Source organism: Perognathus longimembris, chromosome 28, assembly GCF_023159225.1.
Source record: "Perognathus longimembris pacificus isolate PPM17 chromosome 28, ASM2315922v1, whole genome shotgun sequence".
In the NCBI taxonomy this organism is placed as follows: Eukaryota; Metazoa; Chordata; class Mammalia; order Rodentia; family Heteromyidae; genus Perognathus; species Perognathus longimembris.
The window spans coordinates 31,156,259-31,179,017 of NC_063188.1; the positions used below are offsets into that span (position 1 = coordinate 31,156,259).

The following is a 22,759-nucleotide window of genomic DNA, read 5'->3' on the forward strand; positions in this document are numbered from 1 at the left end:
AATCATGGAAGCACAGTCACAACCAGAAATCTAGCATATATGCTGTGCTCACTCTAATACTTAATATCATGGCTATCATCGTTGTCGTTATCTTCAACATCATTTGGCAAAAAATATTCAATGACATAAGCCATGCGTAATTCTGAAATGAAAAATCAGCATCAAGGACAAGAATGTAAAAAACTGACATCCCAAAGTTTATGCATAACTGATGTAGTCAAGTTTCAACTTTGATGCTGACCTAAGAAAATACTATAGCAACAAAATAAGAGAGTCACGAGCATTATCTGTATATATGATTTTTTTAAAGATAAGACAAAGTATTTCACACTTTCAATGGGAAAAGACACAGACAAGGTTCTGAAAACACCACAGAGATTTATCATATATTTAGTGGATTGTGAGTAATCTACAAATTGTGGTCAATGGATCACTGCCAAAGTATGAGCTGTTTGTTATCAGCCAGTGTGCAATCTTAAAGGTTTGTGCCAAATGTAAATTAACTCTACCACTAAGCAAACATTTAGATCCCCTGACCTTTCCTTTCAGACCATTATTTTATTAAAGGCAGCAGTGAGTGTTTTTATTTACATTCTGGCAGAAACTTCTTTTGTGATATTGAGGACTGAATTCAGGGCCTATGGTTTGTTTTTGCTTTTGTTTCTTTGCCAGTGCTGGGGCTTGAACTCAGGGCCTGAGCACTGTCCCTGGTTTTCTTTTGCTCAAGGCTAGCACTCTACCAATTAGCCACAGACAATTAAGCCACAGATCTACTTCCGACTTTTTCTGTTTATGTGGTGCTGAGGAATCATACCCAGGACTTCATGCATGCTAGGCAAGCACTCTACTGCTAAGCCACATTCAGGCCCCAGGGCCTATGATTTGAAAAGTGTCTCTAGTCCTTTTTGCTCTGTGTGTGTGTGTGTGTGTGTGTGTGTGTGTGTGTGTGTGTGTGTGTGTGTGTGTGTGTGTGCCAGTTCTGAGGCTTGACCTCAGGATCTGGGTGCTGTCCCTGAGCTTTTTGATCAAGGCTAATGCTTTACCACTTGAGCTACAGCTCCACTTTTCACTTTTTTGGTGGTTAAGTGGAAATAAGAGTCTCTGCCCAGGCTGGCTTTGAACCTTGATCCTCAGATGTCAGACTCCCAAGTACCTAGGATTACAGCCATGAACCAATATGCTCCAGATTTTGATTTTCTTAGTTTGTTAAATAAGGTCCCATGCTAACACACACACACACACACACACACACACACACACACACACACACACACACACACGCACACGCACAGACACACGCACAGACACTGCATATTGGTCAGGCCTACCTCCTCCATCTCTTTCCCTTATCTCTCCCCACCCCTTTTTCCCAAAGCAATATCAACAATCCTCATTATTCCATTTTCACCCATTTACATGGGGTATTTTGGCCATATTCACCCTCTATTTGAATTCATCACACTAAAAGAATTTTATGACCCAGAAAATGTGCACATTTGTCCTCTGAGTGCTTAGAGATCATCATAGGAATTCTAGCCTGAGACTCTCAGGGAAGCACAAGGGCCCTTTAATTTGATGGCAGCTTGAGCGGCTTTAAAATTCCTGTGCCTAGAAAAATATCCTGTTTTGCCTTACTCGCACTGGCAGCAGTGCTTGTATCACCAGCCATCTCTTTATTCTAAGGCAAAGGAAACTCAAGTGTGAAAAAGCATAACCATTTCTTTGCATACCCTGTTTCCTAACACTTGGAATGCTATCCTTCCAACCCACCACTGTTTGCTTAAAAATTCCTATTTATCCTGCAAGACCTCACATAGAGAGTTTTTCCATTCTCTGTAGTATCATAGCATGCCATTTATGTCTCTGGGGTAATTTGCACCACACTGTGTTGTAAGTTATGTGTTTGTCTGTCTATTCCCTGAACTAATACTGAACCTCTCAAGGGCAAGGTGCCATGTTCCTTTTGAATCCTCAGTGGTGAGCAGTGCCTGACCCATAGTAGTAGATGCTCAAGTAATATTTTTAAATAAATAATAAAAAAGCACCTATTTCACCCAGCATGGTGCTAGAGACTTGAAAACATTTACATAATATTTGCTGAAGGAATAAAAACACGTGTGCTTTGATGGCATCTTGTTCAAGAATGCAGAAGAGTGTATGGGTGTAAGCTAAGCAAATTCATATTGCTTAAACTACAAAGATCCAGGTTTTAGCATTTGGATTGAGAATAAAACTATTTGGACAATTTTTAAGGAAAGACTTACAAACAGGACCTTAAAACATTTGTTTAAGACTTACAAAGTCTGGCATTAATTGCTTAGCTTATCTTTTTTTTCAGAACCAGAACTAGCTGTTTCCTGCTGTGAAACAAATTACCCAAAGACTTGGTGGCTTAAAATAAGCTTTTATTATCTCATGGTTTCTATGAGTCAGGAATTCTGCAGAGGCTTAGTTGTATGGTTCTGGCTCAGAGTTTCTAAAGTTGTTGTGGTTAGGGTGTTGGGAAGGAGTGTAATCGTCACAGGGCTGAAGTGGAGCTGTAAGATCACCTTCCCAGATGACTATGAGGAAGCTCTGTCTCTGGAGTCAATGATTCAAGAGAATGCACAAAGAAGATGCACTGCCTAGTCTCCAAAGCCAAGACTGTCACCTTTAGTTTATTCTAATCTTTAGAGGTAGTCCGCAAGTATAGCCAACATAAAAGGGAGAGGAACTGGGCTATTTTTCTCAAGGATGGTATAGAAGAATGAGTGGATCTGCTTTTTAAACCATCATATAACCCGTTCATTAGACAGTCTCAGATAGTATCAGCTCTAAACAGATTCTCTTTGCAAACTGTATTCAATTGGTTACCCAGAACATGTGAAGGCAACTATCTGTAATTATACACAGCTTGAACATATGTCCAATCACTTATATATGATTTGTTACCTACAAAGTTGCCTTCTGTAAAACATGCACTGCATTGACAAAAACAAGTAGGAATACCTTGGACTCAAGGAATATTTGCCAAGTTGAAAAAAGTTGTAGAAAAATCTAATCCTAGGCAAGCAAGCTCTGCTCTTGCTCCATCAGACTACACCTTGCTGAAGAATGAATAAGGACATAGTCCAACTCACAAATAGATTTACAATCTTGGAGAATGGGGAAGTTTACTTGACATATGTTAGAATCATCCACAATCCTTTTCCTACAATCAATCATTCTCAGTATACTATTAGAAACTTTACTTCAATTAGTTTGTGACCATAAATGAATTAAAATCCTAGTCTCTACAACCTGTAGGGAAATTTCAGAATGTTTGCACTTAGCTTAGGTGCTATGTCTAGAGCCTCTACCTGCTTTCAATTCCAGTGGGTCGGAGGATTCATATAACATAACAATGTGTCGTCTCCAGTACTGTTTAGAACGAGTGCAAAGTGTAATCAGTAAGCACTCAAAAGTGGCAAAAGATGGTCTCAGGAAAACAGTAACTTAAATCATTTTAGGATTTGGCATACACAATTTCTCATCTCCACCTCCATTTCAGACTCAGGACCACTCCCGGATAGGAGATAGAAGGAGGTAGGGTATGGAAGAGGAGAGGGAGACATCTCTTTAAGAATGCCCAGTTATGTCACTTTCTAGCTTCATAAGCTGAGGTAAATTTCTTACCTTCTCTAAGACTGAGTATGCTTTTTTAGATAAGACAGAATTTGAACACCTCCAGCTACTATTTTCTGTTATTGTCAATTGTTTATCACTTACAGCAACATAAAATAGCTCTCACGGGTTCAGAAAGAGGTAAGGTAGACAATGAAGTTTTCAGTTGGTGTAAGTTTCTTCTTAAACGTGTTGGAGATTTAAGAAGAAAGAATCAGGGCTGGGAATATGGCCTAGTGGAAAGAGTGCTTGGCTCATATACATGAAGCCCTGGGTTCAATTCCCCAGCACCACATACACAGAAAACGTCCAGAAGTGGCGCTATGGCTCAAGTGGTAGAGTGCTAGCCTTGAGCAAAAAGAAGCCAGGGACAGTGCTCAGGCCCTGAGTCCAGGACTGGCAAAAAAAAAAGAAGAAGAAAGAATCATATCCTAAAATGCAAAGTTACTTTCTGTGTATTTTTAATAAGGGAAATACGCAGGGCAGCACAGATTTAACTCATGAATAATAGTGTTGGGTGAGACCAGACATCTTTGTTTTCTTTTAGGTCATGGCAGTTAGCAGCTCTTTATTTCCGTCTCATGTTAATGTCTTGGATATGGATCTTATGGAAGGGTTCACAAAACTCCATGCAGACTAAGTAAAGGTTGTGAAGAGGCCAATTTTAACTACCTTTCTCGGAAGGAAAAAGTAGCCAAAATTGTTCCTCCATGCCACAGATTCAAACCAAATGAAACATTGGTTCAGTTCAGGATCAGTTAAAGGAATGTTTTGATGTTCTCGTTCACAAGAAAATATATAAGGTTTTATTCTGGTTTGAGAATATTTTTTAGCTCTTAGTATGTATACATTTGGTCCAGTTCATGGTTCAGCTAATATCTGAGTTTAGTTTCACTTGAGGTTTTGTAAATTGATGCTATTTGGTCTCTAATGTGCGTCATAATTTGATTCCTTAGTCCTTAAGCTCTCTCCTATTCTGCCCTGTGAATAAATCAAAACCTTACTTTATTCTCTTCAAGTTCACTTATCCCTGCCAATACTGAGTTTTTCTCCAATGGAATGTATGTTGCTAAGCCCCAAACATCAGTGAAGTAAGGTTTGTTTGTCTCTATACTGTTCCTATAAGGAATTCATTCTTTCTGAGCACAGCCGATAGTATCATAGAACCCAGGTCACATTCACCGTGTCAGTATGTACAGCAGCCCAGGGAGCTGAGGTAAGCTGATATAATCTGAACCCAGGACATGTCTTCTGGCTATCTGAGGAAGGTTTGTGCAATGACATATTTTGGTTAACCCCTCACTTGCCATTTTGATAAGCTAGCCAAGTAAGCCTGGCTTCAGAACTAAACAGTGACATTTCCTGTATATCTACCTCTGCTTCTACTTCAGTCATTAAAATCTTAATTTTCCCTTTTGTAATATTTGCACCAATTGAATTGAAAAAATAAAAATAGCTTGTTACTGGGAAGGGATCATTTCCTTTCCTGCTTCTTTCCATCCTTCTTTTCTCTCTTTCCTTCTTTCCTCTCTTACCTCTCTCATCTCTCTATTTCTTTGTGTCTTTCTCTCTCTTCCTCCCTTCATACCCCTCTTCCTTCCTTCCTTCCTTCCTTCCTTCCTTCCTTCCTTCCTTCCTTCCTTCCTTCCTTCCTTCCTTCCTTCCTTCCTTTCCTTCCTTTCCTTCCTTTCCTTCCTTTCCTTCTTTCTCTCTTTCTTTCTTTTTCTTTCTCCCTAAAGAAGCTAATTACTCACCCTGGTATGCTGAAGGAACTGATATGTGATAATTCATTGGTTGTTCTTCAACAATAAGTCATTGTTGTAGCAACCAATGCTCTCTACCTACCAGAAGATAGACATGTGTACATACTACTGAAAGGCAAATTATAAGATGTTCCTAAACACCCTAGAAAAGAATGACCTTTCTGTCAAAATGAACAGTTTTTAAATGGGGAGTCAAGAAACACAAAACAGGAAGATTCAATGAGAAAATTTGATCCCGGGAGCCCTTTCTTGCTGAACATGTGCAGTCTGCTCAAAGTTGCTCAAGATAGATGGAAGTGGATATTCCTACCATACAGACAGACCAATTCTGTTCAGTTGACATAAAATGTGAGCCACAAAAACAAATCATATGTGGATTTAAAAATTACTAGCCACATTTCTAAAAGTCAGAAGAAAAAAATTAATTTGAACATGTTTAGCAATATGTTCAAAATGTTGTAATAGCAACATATAATTAATCTAAGACATTATTGTGATATGTGTATTGTTTGAAGTCGAGTTGTATATATTTTACACTTAATAAGCACAACACAATCTGGCTAGCCACATATCATACGATCAGCAGCCACATATGATTAGTGGTTATTGTGTTAATCCCTTTCTTCTCCAGCTAAGAGCAGTTCAGTGTAAAAGTTCCTCCTATAAATTAAATGCTGTGTGCTTTGAAAGCATTATGATCTCCTAACATGTCCCTCATAACAGCATTGTGAATGAGGCTGGATAAAAGTAAGTATCTGGTAGTTTTTATTCTAGATTGAGATAATAGAGGCACAGGATCAGGTTCAGGATCTTAGAGTTTTCCTAATGTTGAACACAATTATTTTAGCACTCAAGCACTAGAACCCAGCTCTCCTTCCCAGCAAACATTTTTTTTGCAGTGTCCTACTGGCTTGAGTGTAAAAGTCCAGTGAGGTTAATGCTAAGGTCTTGTTTGGATAGTCCTTCCTTCTTAGCTTCTTACTCTCTACTCAAATCCTGGCCAGGGATGTGGGATAGCACAGAGGATTTTAAGGTGTCTTTGTGTTGCTTTGAGTACAGTGCCATAAGTAATATGTTGTTTCCTGTGCTCCATCTTACATATTCTTTCACTTTCTCTACTGTCATTTCAAGTAGAAGAACTGGACTTGTTAGGATTGTAGAGAGATGAAAACCTCCCTAGCTCTCTCCTCCAATGGCATTCTTTCTAATACTGTAGCTTATAGGCAATTTAGCTGGAATAACTAAGTCAACTTTTCCATTACCATTGGAGAGCCCTTAGGATATGGCTTGATTAGACACAACAGTGAAAGCCACCAAGAACCATGCAGTGCATGAGGTATGCTGCTCCATCCCTACAATAAGAATCCTATCAGCCTACTCTAGACAAGGACTTGCATTTCAGTACAATTGAATCTCTACAGTCTTGGTGAAGTACCAAGTAGTGCTAGGTGTTAAGAAGAAAAAAAATAAAACAAGTATCTTGTCACTAAGGCATTTGTTTTATTTGTATAGCTAGTATACATGCAAATACTTCACAGTTTGGTTTTTTTTTTTGCCAATCTTGGGGCTTGAAGTCAGGACCTGGGCACTGTCCCTGAGCTTCTTTTGCTCAAGGCAGGCAGTCTACCACTTCAGTCGCAGCATGACTTTTGGCTTTTGCTGTTTTTGTGGTACTGAGGAATCGATCCCAGTGCTTCATGCATGCTAGGCAAGCACTCTACCACTAAGCCACATTCCCAGTCCTGTCCCACTAGTTTTTATGACAGCTTTTTGGTAGTGGCCCCTATAAACTAATTTAATCTTTATAACAACCTTACATGTAGTATTGTTAGCCTTTTATTAAAGATGAGGAAAATTAGATATTGGAAAGCTTAAGTGATTTATTCAAGATTACTCAGGCTCATTGTCCCACAAACATGCTCTGAGCAGAACCACCTTAACAGGAAAGAAAAAGTGTATAGCATTGGCAGGCCTGAACAAACAACCTAGATATTTCCAGTCACCTTAACATGAGTCCTCTTATTGAGAAAAATTCATCTGTATCAACATATTGCAGGGTTAAGTATAACTGAAAGGCTCAATCCCCTTTTTTGAAAGGATTCACAACTTCCTAAGACTCTTCAGAAAATTAGATGTAACATTCAAATTTCATTTTCTAAACCGACAATATTTCACAACCTACGTGTTTGTGTTTGGCCTGACAAGCAACCCAAAGATCAAATCATTGGGAACAGTTTCTGGGTTCTCTATTCTTGCTTTCCTAATGGATGGGGCTAAGGAGATGGACAAAGGATTTCTTTTGTGCAAAAACAATTAGCAAAGTTAACTCAAGGTCTTTCAGGAATAAATATGTATGTGAAAACCATAGGGTCTGCTTCTCTTGGCCTCATTTTAAATTAAGTTCAAACCACCTTCACACCACTCAGATAACCTTCTAGAAAATTCCCCCATATATGTGAAGAGGAAACACAATTTCTTTGGGCTCAAAAGGACAACTTAAATCAACTCAATATGAAAAAGTGATGAAGTGGCTGAACTATGCATTCAGATGTCACTCTGCAAGGCATTAGGAAATGAGAGTACAGACAGAAAATAAGTCACTAAAGATCACAGTGGAGATAAATGATGGGTAATTGTTTAGACTTCTTGAAATAGATTCTGAGGTCAGATCCTGGAAGCTACCATCCAGGCAGGAGAGGTAAGATTTTATACACTTTGAACAGTATGTACCCTTATCTGAATCATTATAACTTTGTTGATCCTCTCAAGATTATTATGAGAATAATGAAATGATTAGAAAATAAATATAGAATCATTACTACAATGAGAAAGTGGACACTGGAATTGTTATTATGGATTTCGTGGTAAGTGAGTTACTTAGATTGACCAATGTTTTAGAAAAGATGTCGAATTAAAATCAGTGGAGTTGGTTTTGAGTTGAGTTCAATATTAGTCTCAGCATAGAAAGGAAAGGCCTCTCATTGTAGCTCATTCCTGTAGACTTAGCTGTTTGGGAGGGGGAGATCAGAGGTATTATGGTTTAAGGCTGTATGTTAGTAACCTAGAGCAACAAAGGACTGGAGGTATGCCTCAGGTAAGTGCATGACCCTAAGTTCAAGCTCCAAACAGGCTGCAAAAACAAAAACAAGTTAATGGAATGGGGTGGAAATCCAGGGCTAAGTGAAAAAACAATGAGCACTTTGGTCTCAGTTACAAGCAGAGAGAAAAGCAAATGCTGAACCGACCCTTCTTTAGACCATTCTGGTCAAGTGCATTTAAACACAGAAAGGACAGTGCACTTTGCCTTACTTGCTGCCTATTGGACATTTTATCCATAATCTCTGGGACCACTTATATCCAATCAATACAGTCCCCCCAGACAAGGGAGTCCACAGTGTAGAAGCTCAGTGGTAACCCTCTCTGCCCGATGACTGTTCACTGTGTCCTCAACTAACCAAACAGAAAATGGACTCTTGGTGTTCTTTGGGAACTAGCCAGTCATCAACAACCTAATCCTTACTCCTGGGGGCCTTTTTTTCTCCTCATATATTTAAATCCCTGTCTTTGAGGTAAGTTGGCCTATTTGCCTTACCATCATCCATCCTGCTTAGGCTTGTCCTGATCCATTCTGACAGGAAAGGCAGACAGAGCTAGGTTGCTAAGGATGAGTGCTGGGGCAAGGACAAGCACATTCATTCAGAGAAGTCAGTGAGACAAGGCCAGATGGGGCAAAGCTTGGCAACTGTGCAACATAGCTGAAGGGCATCATCTAAGAGAAGTGACAGACAGGACACAAATACCATCTCAGAGAGCTCCATGGCATGAAGGTAGTTATCCCATTCTGGTTGTTCTGCCTTCTATTGTTTCATGGCATCATGGGTTTGTCAAGATGTTTTGCAACTCTTGCTAACCACCTTCCAATCAAACCAAATCAAATAGGATAGAGGCTTTGATGATGGCTGTCAGCTCTGGTGTCTGTCTTTACCTTCTGATTCCTTTCTCTTTGCTATGCCAAAGTCTTGAATCTTTCTCCTCAACCTTTGTCAGAAACTTGTCAATGGAAAGAATTCTTGAAGCAAATAATTTTAAGGAGGGAATGCCAAAAGCAATGGACATAGGCGGAATTTGAATCCTGACTCTGCTACTTCCTCTATCTGGAACAAGTTATCTGTGTGTAGGGGGGGGGTAAGGGGGTGTTACATGCAAGAGAGAGTGAGAGAAAGCAAGCAGAGGAGTGAGCAAGAGCTAGTCTAAGTAAAAACATGGCCTAAATGTCACTGCTAGTCCCATGGATAAAGCTTATACTGCTGTTATCATGAATATTTCCTGAGGATATAATCTTTCCACATCACTATCACCTAAATATCGCCTAAGTTTTTCAGAACATACATGTTAATAGTGGAGGTGAAAAAGATACCAGTGTGTTAGCAAGTTGTTTCAAGTGCAAGTGAGCAGAAAAATCAGCACTTAGGTACCCACTTACAGGCTTTAAGTATTCATTCATCTCTCATAGCTCCTGAAAAGACTGTCCCTTTTCACATTGATTCCTTTAGCCAACAGCTATGGAGCACTGCCTCTAAGGTAGGCAAACCATTAGATATTGGGATATCAGAAATGATTAAGTCACTTCCTGTGGGGAGGCAGGCAAGCATAAAGTTAAGTGTGGATACAGAGCCATACATCATGTTTTATTGGAGCTCAGAGCATGGACTATATCCGGAGGCCTTGAGGCAATACTTGAGAAATCATAAATGATGAACCTGGTGTAGGCATAGCTATACAGACAGAAAAAGTAGATTATTAGTTGCTGGGGCTAAGGTAGGGGAGGGGTTGGAGGGAACTAAAAAATATCTACCAACTGGCAGGAAGTGAGCAGGAAAAGAGCAACAAAAGATTGACAGTGGGACTTCCTGTACCTTCCTCATCACGTGCTACCAAAAGTGATGTGCCCAGGCCCAAATCACCCATACTTTTACCCCTTTAATGTAAGGCACACAACCTCTCTGTGTTTCACTTTTCTTCTTTATAAAATTATGCAAGGCAAAAATAGTACTTTGCTAGACTATCTCTCAGAGATGTAGTGGCAAACCTGGGAATGAATATGAAAAAGGTTTGAAAAGAAACTGAAGGGGAGGCCATGGGGAATGGGGAGAGTGATGTGCCTTGCTCTGTAAACTGAGGATTACAGCTCTTGCCCTTTTGAGGAATGTGTCTTTTTTTTTTTTTTTTTTTTTTTTTTTGGCCAGTCCTGGGCCTTGGACTCAGGGCCTGAGCACTGTCCCCGGCTTCTTCCCGCTCAAGGGTAGCACTCTGCCACTTGAGCCACAGCGCCGCTTCTGGCCGTTTTTCGGTATATGTGGTGCTGGGGAATCGAACCTAGGGCCTCGTGTATCCGAGGCAGGCACTCTTGCCACTAGGCTATATCCCCAGCCCCGGAATGTGTCTTTTGATCCTTGTTCTGCTCATCAAATCACTTGTCGGTGTGCCTTGTTTAAATGTTCTTATTGTTGTAGAATGGAAGGATAACTTACTCCTGAGTATATTTTTTGATTTTTTATACCTTTTCTCTTGCCTTGGGCTAGCAAATGGAACCTCCAGCAGCCAGCTCTCTACTCCCAAGTCTAAGCAGTCTCCCATTTCTACACCCACCAGTCCTGGCAGTCTCCGGAAGCACAAGGTATTATGTCTCTTATACCTTACTAAACCCCTTTGCACTCCATTTCTTTATTGGATGGGTGGAGGTTTTTTATCTATTCTACTTCAATGTATGTAGCCACACCAGAATTTCATTTCATCTGGCTCCATTAACTTCATTTACTGAGAATTCCAACTGGGTCTAAATTTCCAGTTACAATATCAAGCACCCATTCTGAGGTAATGGTGTAACCAGACCATGATTGTGGCATGGGTTTTGCTCTTGTCTCCTTAATTCAGTGAAATAGAAAGAAAGTGTTGAAGGAAGCATCTATCACCAGGTAACACGCCAATGGAAATAATGTAATAGTGGTTAAAAGAAAAATTGCACTAAGTTACTCCCTTTTGATTCAGTGGACATCATTAAACAAATGGGCCCTATTTCCACTGTATACTGTTTATTACCAGGCAGATTCTGGTGCAGTATGTGAAATATTTGCACAAACATGTTGCACGGGCCAAAGGTACCATTTAGACCCCTTACACTAACTCAAATAAATACATCATTAAAACAACAGGAGTGTAAGAGCTGGAGGCATAGCTTAGTGGTATAAGGGTGTTATTTTACATAAAAGAAAATGAGAAACAGATAGGCAAATTATTTCCTAGGGCAACTTTGTTATAAAACTGGTACCCAAGTCATCACAAGGTGTATTTCGAAGTCAGTTCAAAACTGTCTCTTAAGAACATATTGTATACATCACTTCCTATGGTCAGTGACATTGCATTGGCAACTTGAACTCTGCCATGGTAAGAGTAATTACACCATGGAACTCAGGAAAAAATTATGTAATTTAAGATTGTCATTTTCTCATAGAAAGTCAGTTGTTAGCATTTTACAGTACACCACTCATTGACATCCATTTTCATTTCCTTTCCTCTACATCAGACTTTTCATTTCCTGGTTAATCTGATTCTTACCTACTCTATCATTGCTAATGCCTATTTCATTCCTTTAATAACCTCTTTAATTTCTAGTATTGAACTTTCTAATTGTCCTGCTGAGCTATTTGGCTTCAGTATTTGCTGAATTGTCTGTACAGACTGTCACCTCAGATATCAAGAGCTAGATGAAAATTACATTTATAGTCAGTTTTCAGTTATCAATGAGCAGAAAACCTTGTTATTATGGACATTACAAAATAGGACAACCTATATTTGTTGTTTAATGCCTGTAAGGAACCTCCAATACCACCATGTTTCTTCCATTATATTTGCCTATGCCTTTGTGCCCCACCTTCCTTCTGGAAAAAGCTGCTTTCCTCAGTACCTTCCATCACTACTTTCTCCAAAGTGCTGGAGGCAACTTAAGCATTTACTCTGCACACTAGCATCAATCAGTTTTACATCATCCATGTGCAGTTTATTTAGGCTGAGGATCGATCATCCCTTGAGCCCACTAAGGTGAGTGTTGACATTGTCAAACTCTTTTTTTCTTGTTTGTTCTTGCAGACACTTGTGGTTTGGTTATCTGTGTGTGGTAGTGGGATTTACTCAATTCTAAAACCATTCTAACCATTGAAGAACTGAACGTGACAGAATTCTCTGATCCTTACTGATTCCTTCATTCTCAGTATTTCAATATGTGATTTTATTTTTAGAATAATCTTTTTTGTGTCATTCCTGGGCCTTGAACTCAGGGCCTAGGCACTATTCCTGAGCTTTTGTACTCAAGTCTGATGCTATACCACTTGAGCTACAGCTCTACTTCCAGCTTTTTGGTGGGCAATTGGAGATAAAAGAATCACATACTTTCCTTCCTAGGTTGGCTTTTAACTGTGATCCTCAGGTCTCAGCTCCTGGGTACCTATGATTACAAGTGTTAGCCACTGGTTCCTGGCATTAAAATTATTTTTTAGTCAATAATACAAACATGAATTAATAAATCTAGAGAAAGCATTAAAATAAATACTTATTGCTGTATGCTGTGCTATTTTGTAAACATTCTTTAAAATTTATTTATTTTTCTGTATGCCATGATATTTTTATAAACATATCTTTATATTACTTCCAGGTTATAGAAGGGCTATAGAAATTTTATATAAATTTACCAATTCCATTTTGCCACATTTATTTTATTTTTGCATTCTCCATCTATGTGCATGCACACAAAAGCACACATATACTCATTAGACCTTACTATTTTTCAGAACCATGAGATTAAGTTGCAAATATCATGCTTTTACATTTAAATATTCAGTACATCCAATAAAAGAGACATTTTCTGTTCTAACCACAGTGCAATAACCAAAGCTATAAGATTTAATTCTACCATCATTTTGTAGCACATATTCAAGCTTTATTGATTGCTTAAATGATGTTCTTTCTCTGTTCTAAGATCTAATGTAGGATCATAAATTATAATTGGTTACAATGTCATTTTCTTTGTAGGTAATCTGGAAAATTTCCTGAACCTTTATATTTCAGGAAAGTACATTCTAAAAGTGAAAAGCACAGGGTGGTTATCTGGTGGTCTATCTATCTTTTTCCCATTTTTTGGACTGACTACACTTGCTCAGCATAATGGCACAAATTTGATACTCTACCACTTGAGCAATGTCTTCATCCTGGATTTTTGCTGGTTAACTGGAGAATCTATCCCAGCCTGGCTTTGATCCTCAGTCTTTCAAGTCTCAGTCTCCTGTGTATCCAGGATTGCAGGCATGAGCCATGAGTACCTAGCTCTTTCTTTCAGGTTGGGCTTGTCTTGTTTTCTCATGACTAGACTCAGGTGATACATTTAGACCAGGAATATTATGTAAATGATATCACATCCATCTCACTGCACACTATCAGGAGGCAATAGCTTCATGTTTTATATCACCAGTGATGGAAGCAGAACTGGATTTACTGGATGAGATTTAAAAAAAAATGTCTTGTGGCCAGTGGGATTACACTGTGCCTCAGTTTTGGGCTTCACACCACTCCTTTACCCAGCTCTCTGAGCCTTAACTCCATGAATATCTCTAGACAGTGGCCCTTAACATATCTCATCTGAACCTCTGTTCAAATAGACCTGAAAGGTGTGAGTCATGGTGGAAACAGGAAGCAGGTGGCTGAGGCCATGGCTTTCCTGCGTACTTGGAAAAAATCTTGAAATCCCAGCATCCCTTTGGTAACTTTTGATGGCTTGTGGCAGGCCCTAAACTGTAATCAGACTTTTGGCTTCTCTTGTAGAGCAGCTCATGGAGAATCCTCTTTAATGCAGCTGCAATGGGGTTAGCCAAAGTCCGCATACTCAAGTGCTACAATATGGACACAAAGTAAATCTCTGAGTTGTTGAAGAGAACAACATTTTGCTTTTCTGTACTCCTTTAACCTTTTGTGATGCTATTTTCTCATTTACCATTATGATATTCCTGTGGAGGAGTTGGGGTGAATAACATTCCCATTGTAGTGATTTGAAAAAAGGAGTGTAAAGAGATTAATGAGAAAAATTTCTTGAAGACACCATCTGGAGATAGTCTCCTATTGATGATGTTTAAAAGCATATAGAAACATAAACTCTTATGTTCAATTCATTTTTTTCAGGTTACTCCATTTCGCTCACAGAAATTGAAGAAAACTATACTTAACATATTATCTGAATCTCTCTCTCTCTCTCTCTCTCACACACACACACGTATGTCTATGTATTTAGACTGTTTCATCCTCCTGCATATTGTTGGAGAGATCATTTGAACCTGAAATCAGATACAACTAACTCTAATAATAAGTGGCCTTGCCTAGTGTAATCACAGCTAACAAAATGACCACAGGAGCAAAAGCAGAGTAAGAAAGTAGGAGAGGGGAAAGATTTTTCAAAGACATGACATTTAAATGGGATCTCCAAGTCTAGGTAAACTTTTGATCACTGGTGTAGAGAACAGACATTCCAGCTTTGAAAAACATCCATAAGAATAAAGCCACCCCTCCACAAATATTCACGGCACGTTGGAGAAATGGCAAAGCCAGACTAGAAGCCAGATTTCTCAAAATCCCTTCATGACTATAATCCCTTCTTTGGACTATAAGTTCATTGGACCACAGACCAACTTTTTTTTCTCTAATGCAATAGTATTGCCAGCACAGCTGTATTTGTTACAAACATTTTGTTCTCTAGGGCTCCTAGGGACTAAGCAAATGAATTTCAGGTGCAAATTATTTGTATTGTTAAGCGATATGTGTGTTTCTGTATTTCCACATACCAGTCAACAAAAACAGAATTTGGAGATAATTATTTTCTTTAATACTCTTTTACTCATACAAGGAAATAAACTATAAGTAGGAAATAAATTATCAATAGGAAATAAATTAAGGGAGATCCGAAGTTCAGAGGTTCATACTTAGGTCTAGTCTCACGGGTTCTCTCCATAGCCTTATCCATCCACACTCTAAGTCATTACTACAGTCTTAGATGTTTACTAATTCGTCTGAGCTAAAGTCTGGAACAACATTCTCATAGAATTACTTCCACCAGCCAATTCCAGTAAGTGTCTGTTACTTGAACAAGTTAGAGCAGAAGTGAATGTTGAAGCCCAGTGGTTAAATGTGGTAAGACTCACAGTGGCCTCTAAATTATTTAAAGCCCTTGTGTACTGCCTGAAAATTACTCCAGAAGTTCACTAACAAAAATATTCAGCTCATTTCATTTGCATTAGTGTAATTAAAGACAAATGAAATGATTGGAATTGCATCTATACAATTTTAGAACTAGAAAGAACATGAGATCTTATAATCCATATCTCCCTCAGTTTTCAGTTTTCAGCTAGAGGAAGTGGGAAGCTGGAGAAAATGAGAGAGGGAATAACAGTGTTCAAAAAGAAATGTACTCATCACCTTACTTATGTAACTCGAAACACCTTGTTCATCACCTTTACAATAAAAAATTAATAAACAAAAAGAAAGCAAAGGTCCTGAAAGCATAAGTTAAAAGACAAAGCTAGGCTTATCACACACATCTCATGACTCTTAATCCTGTCCTTTTTTTCTATGAGAGGGGAGTTTCATAATATGCACGTTGAATTTATAAAATTCATCTAAATAAAAAAAGTAAAACTAGCTGGGTGCTAGTGGCTCATGCCTGTAATCCTAGATACTCAGGAGGCTGAGATATGAGGATCATGGTTTGAAGCCAGCCCAGGAAGGAAAGTCCTGAAATTCGACTCTTCCATTAACCACCAGAAAACCAGAAGAGATGCTATAGCTCAAAATGGTAAAGTAGTAGTCTTGAGTGAAAAAGTTCAGGGACAGTGGCTAGGCCCTGAATTCAAGCCTAATGTCTGACAAAAATAAAATTAAAAAAAGACAAGCTTCTATACCCCCTCTTACATTTACATGTATTATTACATCCTAAATATTACTTTGTTCATGATAAATCTATGTATGCATTTTGCTGTATATGATCTCATTCTGTTTTTAAAACTTTTTTATTGTCAAAGTGATGTTACAGTTATATACATATGGCAGTGAGTTCATTTCTTATCAAACTTGGTACCTCCTCCTTCATTTTTCTCCTACCTTCCCCCCTCCCTGGTTACCTCCCTATCCTCACCTGAGGTCTACATTTAGTTTACAGCATATTGCCTTGTAAGTATTGCTGTGGTGGCATTCTTTTTTAATGTTTAATTATCTTTAAGTAGTTGCACAAAGGAGTTGCCAAGTTGAACAAGAAATGTACTCACTGCCTTACATATGAAACTGTGACCCCTCTGTGTATCACTTTGACAATAAAGGAAAAAAAACAGTTTATGAATACAGTTCATCTTGATCAATGTCACTCATTTCAATATTCTCATTCATCCTTCACAAACTACCACTTCCCTCATTATTCTTAATTTTTTAGGATATTCATGGAATTCTTGACTGCATTCTCCTCTTCATTCTGTCTGCTCTGTTCCCTATGACCGCACCCCACCCCCTTTAAAGTACTGGCTTCCTGTGGTCATTTTGTTGAACTTTGACTCTGCCTCAGTCTTTACTTGCTACTTACATAGGGTTTCAATGTCAGTCAGAGAATATGCTCAAGCCTCAACACATGCCTGGCCTTATAAATTCCCAGGAATATATGTTAGAAGATTTCAAAGCTCCCTAAGAGCAGCTTCTTCTATATAGTTTTCCTTATGAGGTCTGGAGCAGCTTTATTCCACCTTTTGCCCAACTTCAGGCAACTACAATTTTTTAACATTTGCATCTGATTTTAACACTCTGAAAATACTGTTCCCAACAAGTGTGCTCTGAATCAGGTCAAATAAAGAACTCTGTAAGATGGGATTTCCAGGATACTACAACACAGGCCAAGTTGTGACAGTTCTCTGGGAATGAGACATTTGGTGTTCTCCAATCCCTTACCTTGAGTGATGTCCAAGTTGCTTTTTGTAGATCTTGGAAGCTGCTGATTTTCAAGGTTGCTGTGAATCCTGAAATGGGAAGAATGAAAGTAGGGAAAGTTAAGACAGCAAATATCTTAGTATTGTTACTAGTTTCAAACATTTTTCTTCAATAAATAGCTATTTTAGTCTTGAAAACCTTTGGTTCTTTTCCAGAGTTATGAAAAAGTTACTTTGTCAATGTCACTGTATTTATGGAAGAACAGATTTTCACGGTACTACTCCAACTTTCTGGAAGTGAAGCTCAAAGATATTTTGGCTTTCATTGAATTTTAATTTTACTCAAGCATTTAAGAATTTAATACCTTCAGAGACAACCATATTATATGTCCCTTTGTCTTAATTCAATTTTATAAGCATGTGTTACACTTTCATTATTTCTCAAATTGTGCTTCTTAGATATTTATTAGTTTTGAAATTAACTTCTTTTTGATAGTTTAGGACAGGTACCCCTCTGCCTGAGTCCTACAATATTTTTTAGTAGATAGCCCCTGATAGAAAAAAATGTAATTTTTATTAATTAATTAATTTATTGTCAAAGTGATGTACAAAGAAGATACAGTTTCATACATGAGGCAGTGAGTACATTTCTTACCAAACTTGTTACTTCCTTCTTCATTTTTCTCCCACCTCCACCCCTCCTCAATTCCCTCCCCACCCAGTTGTACAGTTGGTTTACAGCATATTGTCTTGTAAGTATCGCTGTTGCATTGGTTCACTTTCTACCCTTTGTCTCTCCATTTTTATGTTCCCCTTCCCTTCCCTAATTGTGATAAACATATATACAATACCCAAGGTACCAAAATCAGTTACAGTGATATAAGGAGTAAAACCACGGGGAAGAAAGACCAAAGAAAAAGGCATAATTTCACATGGTTGAAAATAACAATGATAAAACACTTATTTCCATAACTTGGAGTTCATTTCACTTAGCATCATCTTATGTGTTCATATGTACATAGCTATTGAGCTACTGTGAAATCTTAGAGAGATACAAAGAAATAAAACTCAAAGAAATGAAGAAGAGTATGGGAAACAGAACATCCATGACCATCAAAGAAAGTCCAAAATATTATTGCGTACCCTTTTACAAAAAAATTTTGTTAAACTCTTATATATACTGAGGAGGGAACAGTAGTTGATGAGAGTTGAGTTAATTTTTTATGATTGTTTTTATTGTGTTTTTAAATCATTCAATATTCCTTTGAGAGCCTCTGGTTATATAGTCTCAGAGCTGGCAGAGGCCTCATAGATTGTCTATTCCAAAGTATGCATTTTTTAAGGTGCTATCTTATTACTTACACCAGGCCAGTCTTGAAATCACAATTCTGGGATATTTATCCCAGAAAAATCAAAATGTATATTCACAGAAAAACCTGTTCTTGAATATTTATTTCTGTCTCAGGTTTGGGAACTGTCCCTGAGATCTTTTGCTCAAGGCTGTACTACTTGAGCCACATCTTCACTCTGGCTTTTTGGTGGTTAATTGGAGATGAGTCTCGCAAACTTTCCTTCCCAGGCTTGCTCAGCTAGGATTAGAGGCATGAGCCTCTGGCACCTGGCTATATGTACCACAGTTTTATGTGAGATAACCCAGAACTGAAATCATCCCACGTGCCATTCAGTAGGTGAATGGTTAAAAGGTGGTATATCCATACCATGGAATACACTCCACAGTATGAAAGAGCAAACTACTGATACACAGAACAACTTGGACGAATCTCCAAGGGATTATGTTGAGTGAAACAGATGAATCCTAAAATGTTATTTTGTAGTTCCATTTATACAACATTCTTAAGATGCAAATTGTAGAGATAGGGAACATAATTGGTTGTCAAGGCATAGGGATAAGGGAAAACAAATCTATAAAAGAGTAACATAAGGACACTCTGTGTCACCACAGTTCTGTATTTGTTCACATGGTACAATCACATAGGATTACACACATACGCACAAATGAGAATGTCTAAAATTGCCAGCTATTACCTATGGGAGAAAGTGAGTGAAATGGGCATCACTGCATGGGCACTACTTATGTCTTTTTCAACTTCTGCTGAATCTATAATTACAAAATAAAAATTAGAAAAAATATAAACTAGAAAACAACATGAAACAACCATCCCATATCCTGAGAGGTGAAAGAAAAGGAAAATTAACTGTCTCTTCTCTTCTTACAGGACCTGTACCTGCCTCTTTCCTTGGATGATTCAGATTCACTTGGGGATTCCATGTGAAGGAGATGTGACTCTTCAGAGTCTAAAGTATAAATGCAGGCCTACCACTGCTGTCATTTTGCTTAAATATCCAACAGGGCTATTGGTGCTTTCAAATTTTGTTGTTGTTGTTATTTTCAAAACACACTGTAGTATGTTTGGGTTTACTTTCCTCTGACTTCTCCTCTGGGCCACTAATTCACAGTTACCAGTTATGAGATAGATTGATAACCATCTTTTGAGGTAACTTCCCAGGAATGCACAATGTGCTAGTCCATGAACTTTCTACTGAACACTTGGGAACCTTTGTGATTTTTCCCATCTCACTTTGCTCTTACACTATAGACTTCCTTCTGTGGAGGACATGGCACTCAAAATGTTTGCATATGGTACAAAAATTCATTGATAGATTCCAAAGTGATAAACACAAATTCCTTTTGTCTTTAGATCTTAAGAGTGCTGGAGGATTCCAGAAGTTTGGCAAGGCAGCTCCCAGCATATCTTTTCACTCTTGAGCCCCAGCTTGTTGTCTAGCACCAATTCTGGCTAAGGGGGACATACATCAGCAACTTGCAATTATGATACAAGATTGTTATGATCATGGTGCAGTAATAGTTGAAAATAGTGTGACAGAATTGGGAAATGCTGAAGACATGTCAGTAGAGTTTATAAAGCACAATGAATTCCTGGCCACGCACTCCAACAGGACAATTTGGAATCAATAAGCAATTGATAAGAGTCTGGGGTAAGGGACTTCATACACCTGATTCCTCAAAGAGGCTCTCTAACATACCAAGTTATTAGGTGAACTGTGTGGTATCCATCTATCTCTGTTCTATTGAATGCCTTGTAAACAGCCAACACTGAAAACACTGTGAGAATTTGTTTTCAGGTCTGACACCTTTTGGTCAATTTTTGTAGCAAGAAACCAGTATCCTTTTTATAAAAACACATGCTGTATTTCAGGAGCACACTCTTCAGGCTCCTTTTTTATAAACTGGTGATTTTTCTTTTGTCTAAAAAACACATGCAGAAAACTTACCAAAAAAAATGCAGAAGAATAATGTAGTTTAGAAATCATGCAGTCACTGCCAAACAGAAACTTCCAGGAGAAAATAAAATGAATAGCAAAGGCCAATTCAATAGAATCAGTCTTTTGATAGCTTTTTAACAGTTGTGCTTACATTAATAATAATTTCAATGTGGACCAGACATTCTAATTATATTTTAAATAAGATGTTTTGGCATATTTTAAGCAACTCTTTTTAATCTATAATCCTAATATTTCATACTGAAAACACAGCAACCTTTCACTTGACTTTAGCAGTAGAAAGGATTTCTCTTTACAATGGACTGATCATTTAAAATAGTTTTTAGACTTTGAGGTACAGGTACATAACACTAATTTTTGTCTGTAATCATTGCCCATAATAGCAAAGTCAACTAAATTTAGGTGAAAGCCATGCATGCCAATTCTATGTTTGCTATTATGAAGGTTTCCTTGGTTTTTGTTTTGGTTTGGTTTGATTTGGTTTTTGTAATTACACAGATATTTTGAAAGGTGCAGAATTCAAAGTCAGGTTGTTGCTTGACTACTGAGTGACTTGCAGTTGTCCCTCCATTCTAAGTGGAATGAGCTTATGCTCTGTGTGTGTATGTGTGTGTGTGTGTGTGTGTGCATCCATGCATGTGTGTAGGTGTATGTGTGTGCCTGCACACACATGCACATCCACAACTGCTTCATGATATAGAATATAGTACAGGTAGTACAGAATAACTCAACTTGAAATGGTGGCAATTTGGTGACACCAATTGTGCATTGCTGATGTACAGGGAGAACCAGGGTGGAATGGGTAGCTTCTTGTCCTGACATAAGTATAAAATGTACTTAATTACTGGAAATATCTTTGCTTCAGAAGAAATGATATGATGGCAATACTCATGTCTGGTTACACTAGTCATTGAAGAATACTGTGGGACTCCACTTTTGCCCCCGTCTTTATTTGTAGACACATTCAAACCCATTTTACTCAGCCTCTATTTCTTTCTAGAAGCTCAGGGTTTCCTTAGTGCCTCCCAGAAAGTTCACAGTTAATTAGGGAAAATCGGTACATGAAGTGAGAGTGGGGATAGAGTGGTGAAGGTCTATTTTTAATCTTCCGGCTAGATCCTCCCCAAATACTCTGTCCTTTCTCAAGATCTCATTTAACCCCAGGCCTTCATTTTGAGCCAAGGAAATAGATACCCAGGCAGCTTTATGATCTTTACTATGAGAATTAGGAGCAGAGGAAGAATTCATATTTCCTCATGCCCGGTTCCATACACGAGCTCTCTGAGCATTTCCTTGGTTGTGACATATGTACCACCAGAAAACACTAAGTGGACATATTTTCCTTAGAATAATCTTTGAACCAACACTACTGTATAACAATTATACCAATTTCCCTCTTTCTTTTAGCTCATTAGTAGGAAATTGTTTTTGTATTGCTACTTCAGGGGACTTGGTTCACAACTCAAGTTTCCAATAATTACGTTTTAAATTTGGCCTTTTCAAGTCCTGACCTTTTATTTCATGTGGAACTGAATTCCTTCACCTCTGTTATTCATTCCCAATTTTACCCAATCCAGTTTTACCACTTTAGTCCCCTTGTGTTGACTTCTGCATGGTCAGAAAATATGAAGTCAGCAAGTATTTGCCACTATTTATTACCCATAGCTTCTCTCTCTTTACACAGATACACACACATGCACACACACACTTCATCGGTTGCTTGTTCCTACCTCCTGATATTCCCTACAAAAATAGAAATAGGGACAAAGAAAGGGAAATGTATATATGGGAGCTGGGCTGAACAACTAACTTCATAAGTAGTGTTAACTAGAGAGAAGAGCTCCTTTTCTCTTCACTGTTTGGGAAAGGATAGCCATTAGCATGACTGCTTTGTGTCCTTATGGACTTAGTATTAGCCTAGATAGAATCATAGAGTTTGCTAGCTGGAAGGAACCTTAAGATCACTTCATCTATTCCAAATATCTCATTTTTCTTGCCAGAAAATGGAGTCACAGAAAAAAAAATTTC

The 22,759-nt window shown here is 38.2% G+C and overlaps 1 protein-coding gene across 1 annotated transcript in view; it reads left to right on the forward strand.

Annotated features, from left to right (window-relative positions):
- The window catches only part of Dcx (doublecortin), a 96,346-nt gene extending 76,645 nt beyond the window's left edge, over positions 1 to 19,701 (forward strand). The window contains 2 exon segments of the mRNA XM_048336318.1: positions 10,988 to 11,082; positions 19,645 to 19,701. Of these exon segments, the coding sequence (XP_048192275.1) occupies positions 10,988 to 11,082; positions 19,645 to 19,701 (152 nt within the window).
- The last annotated feature ends 3,058 nt before the right edge of the window (positions 19,702 to 22,759 follow it).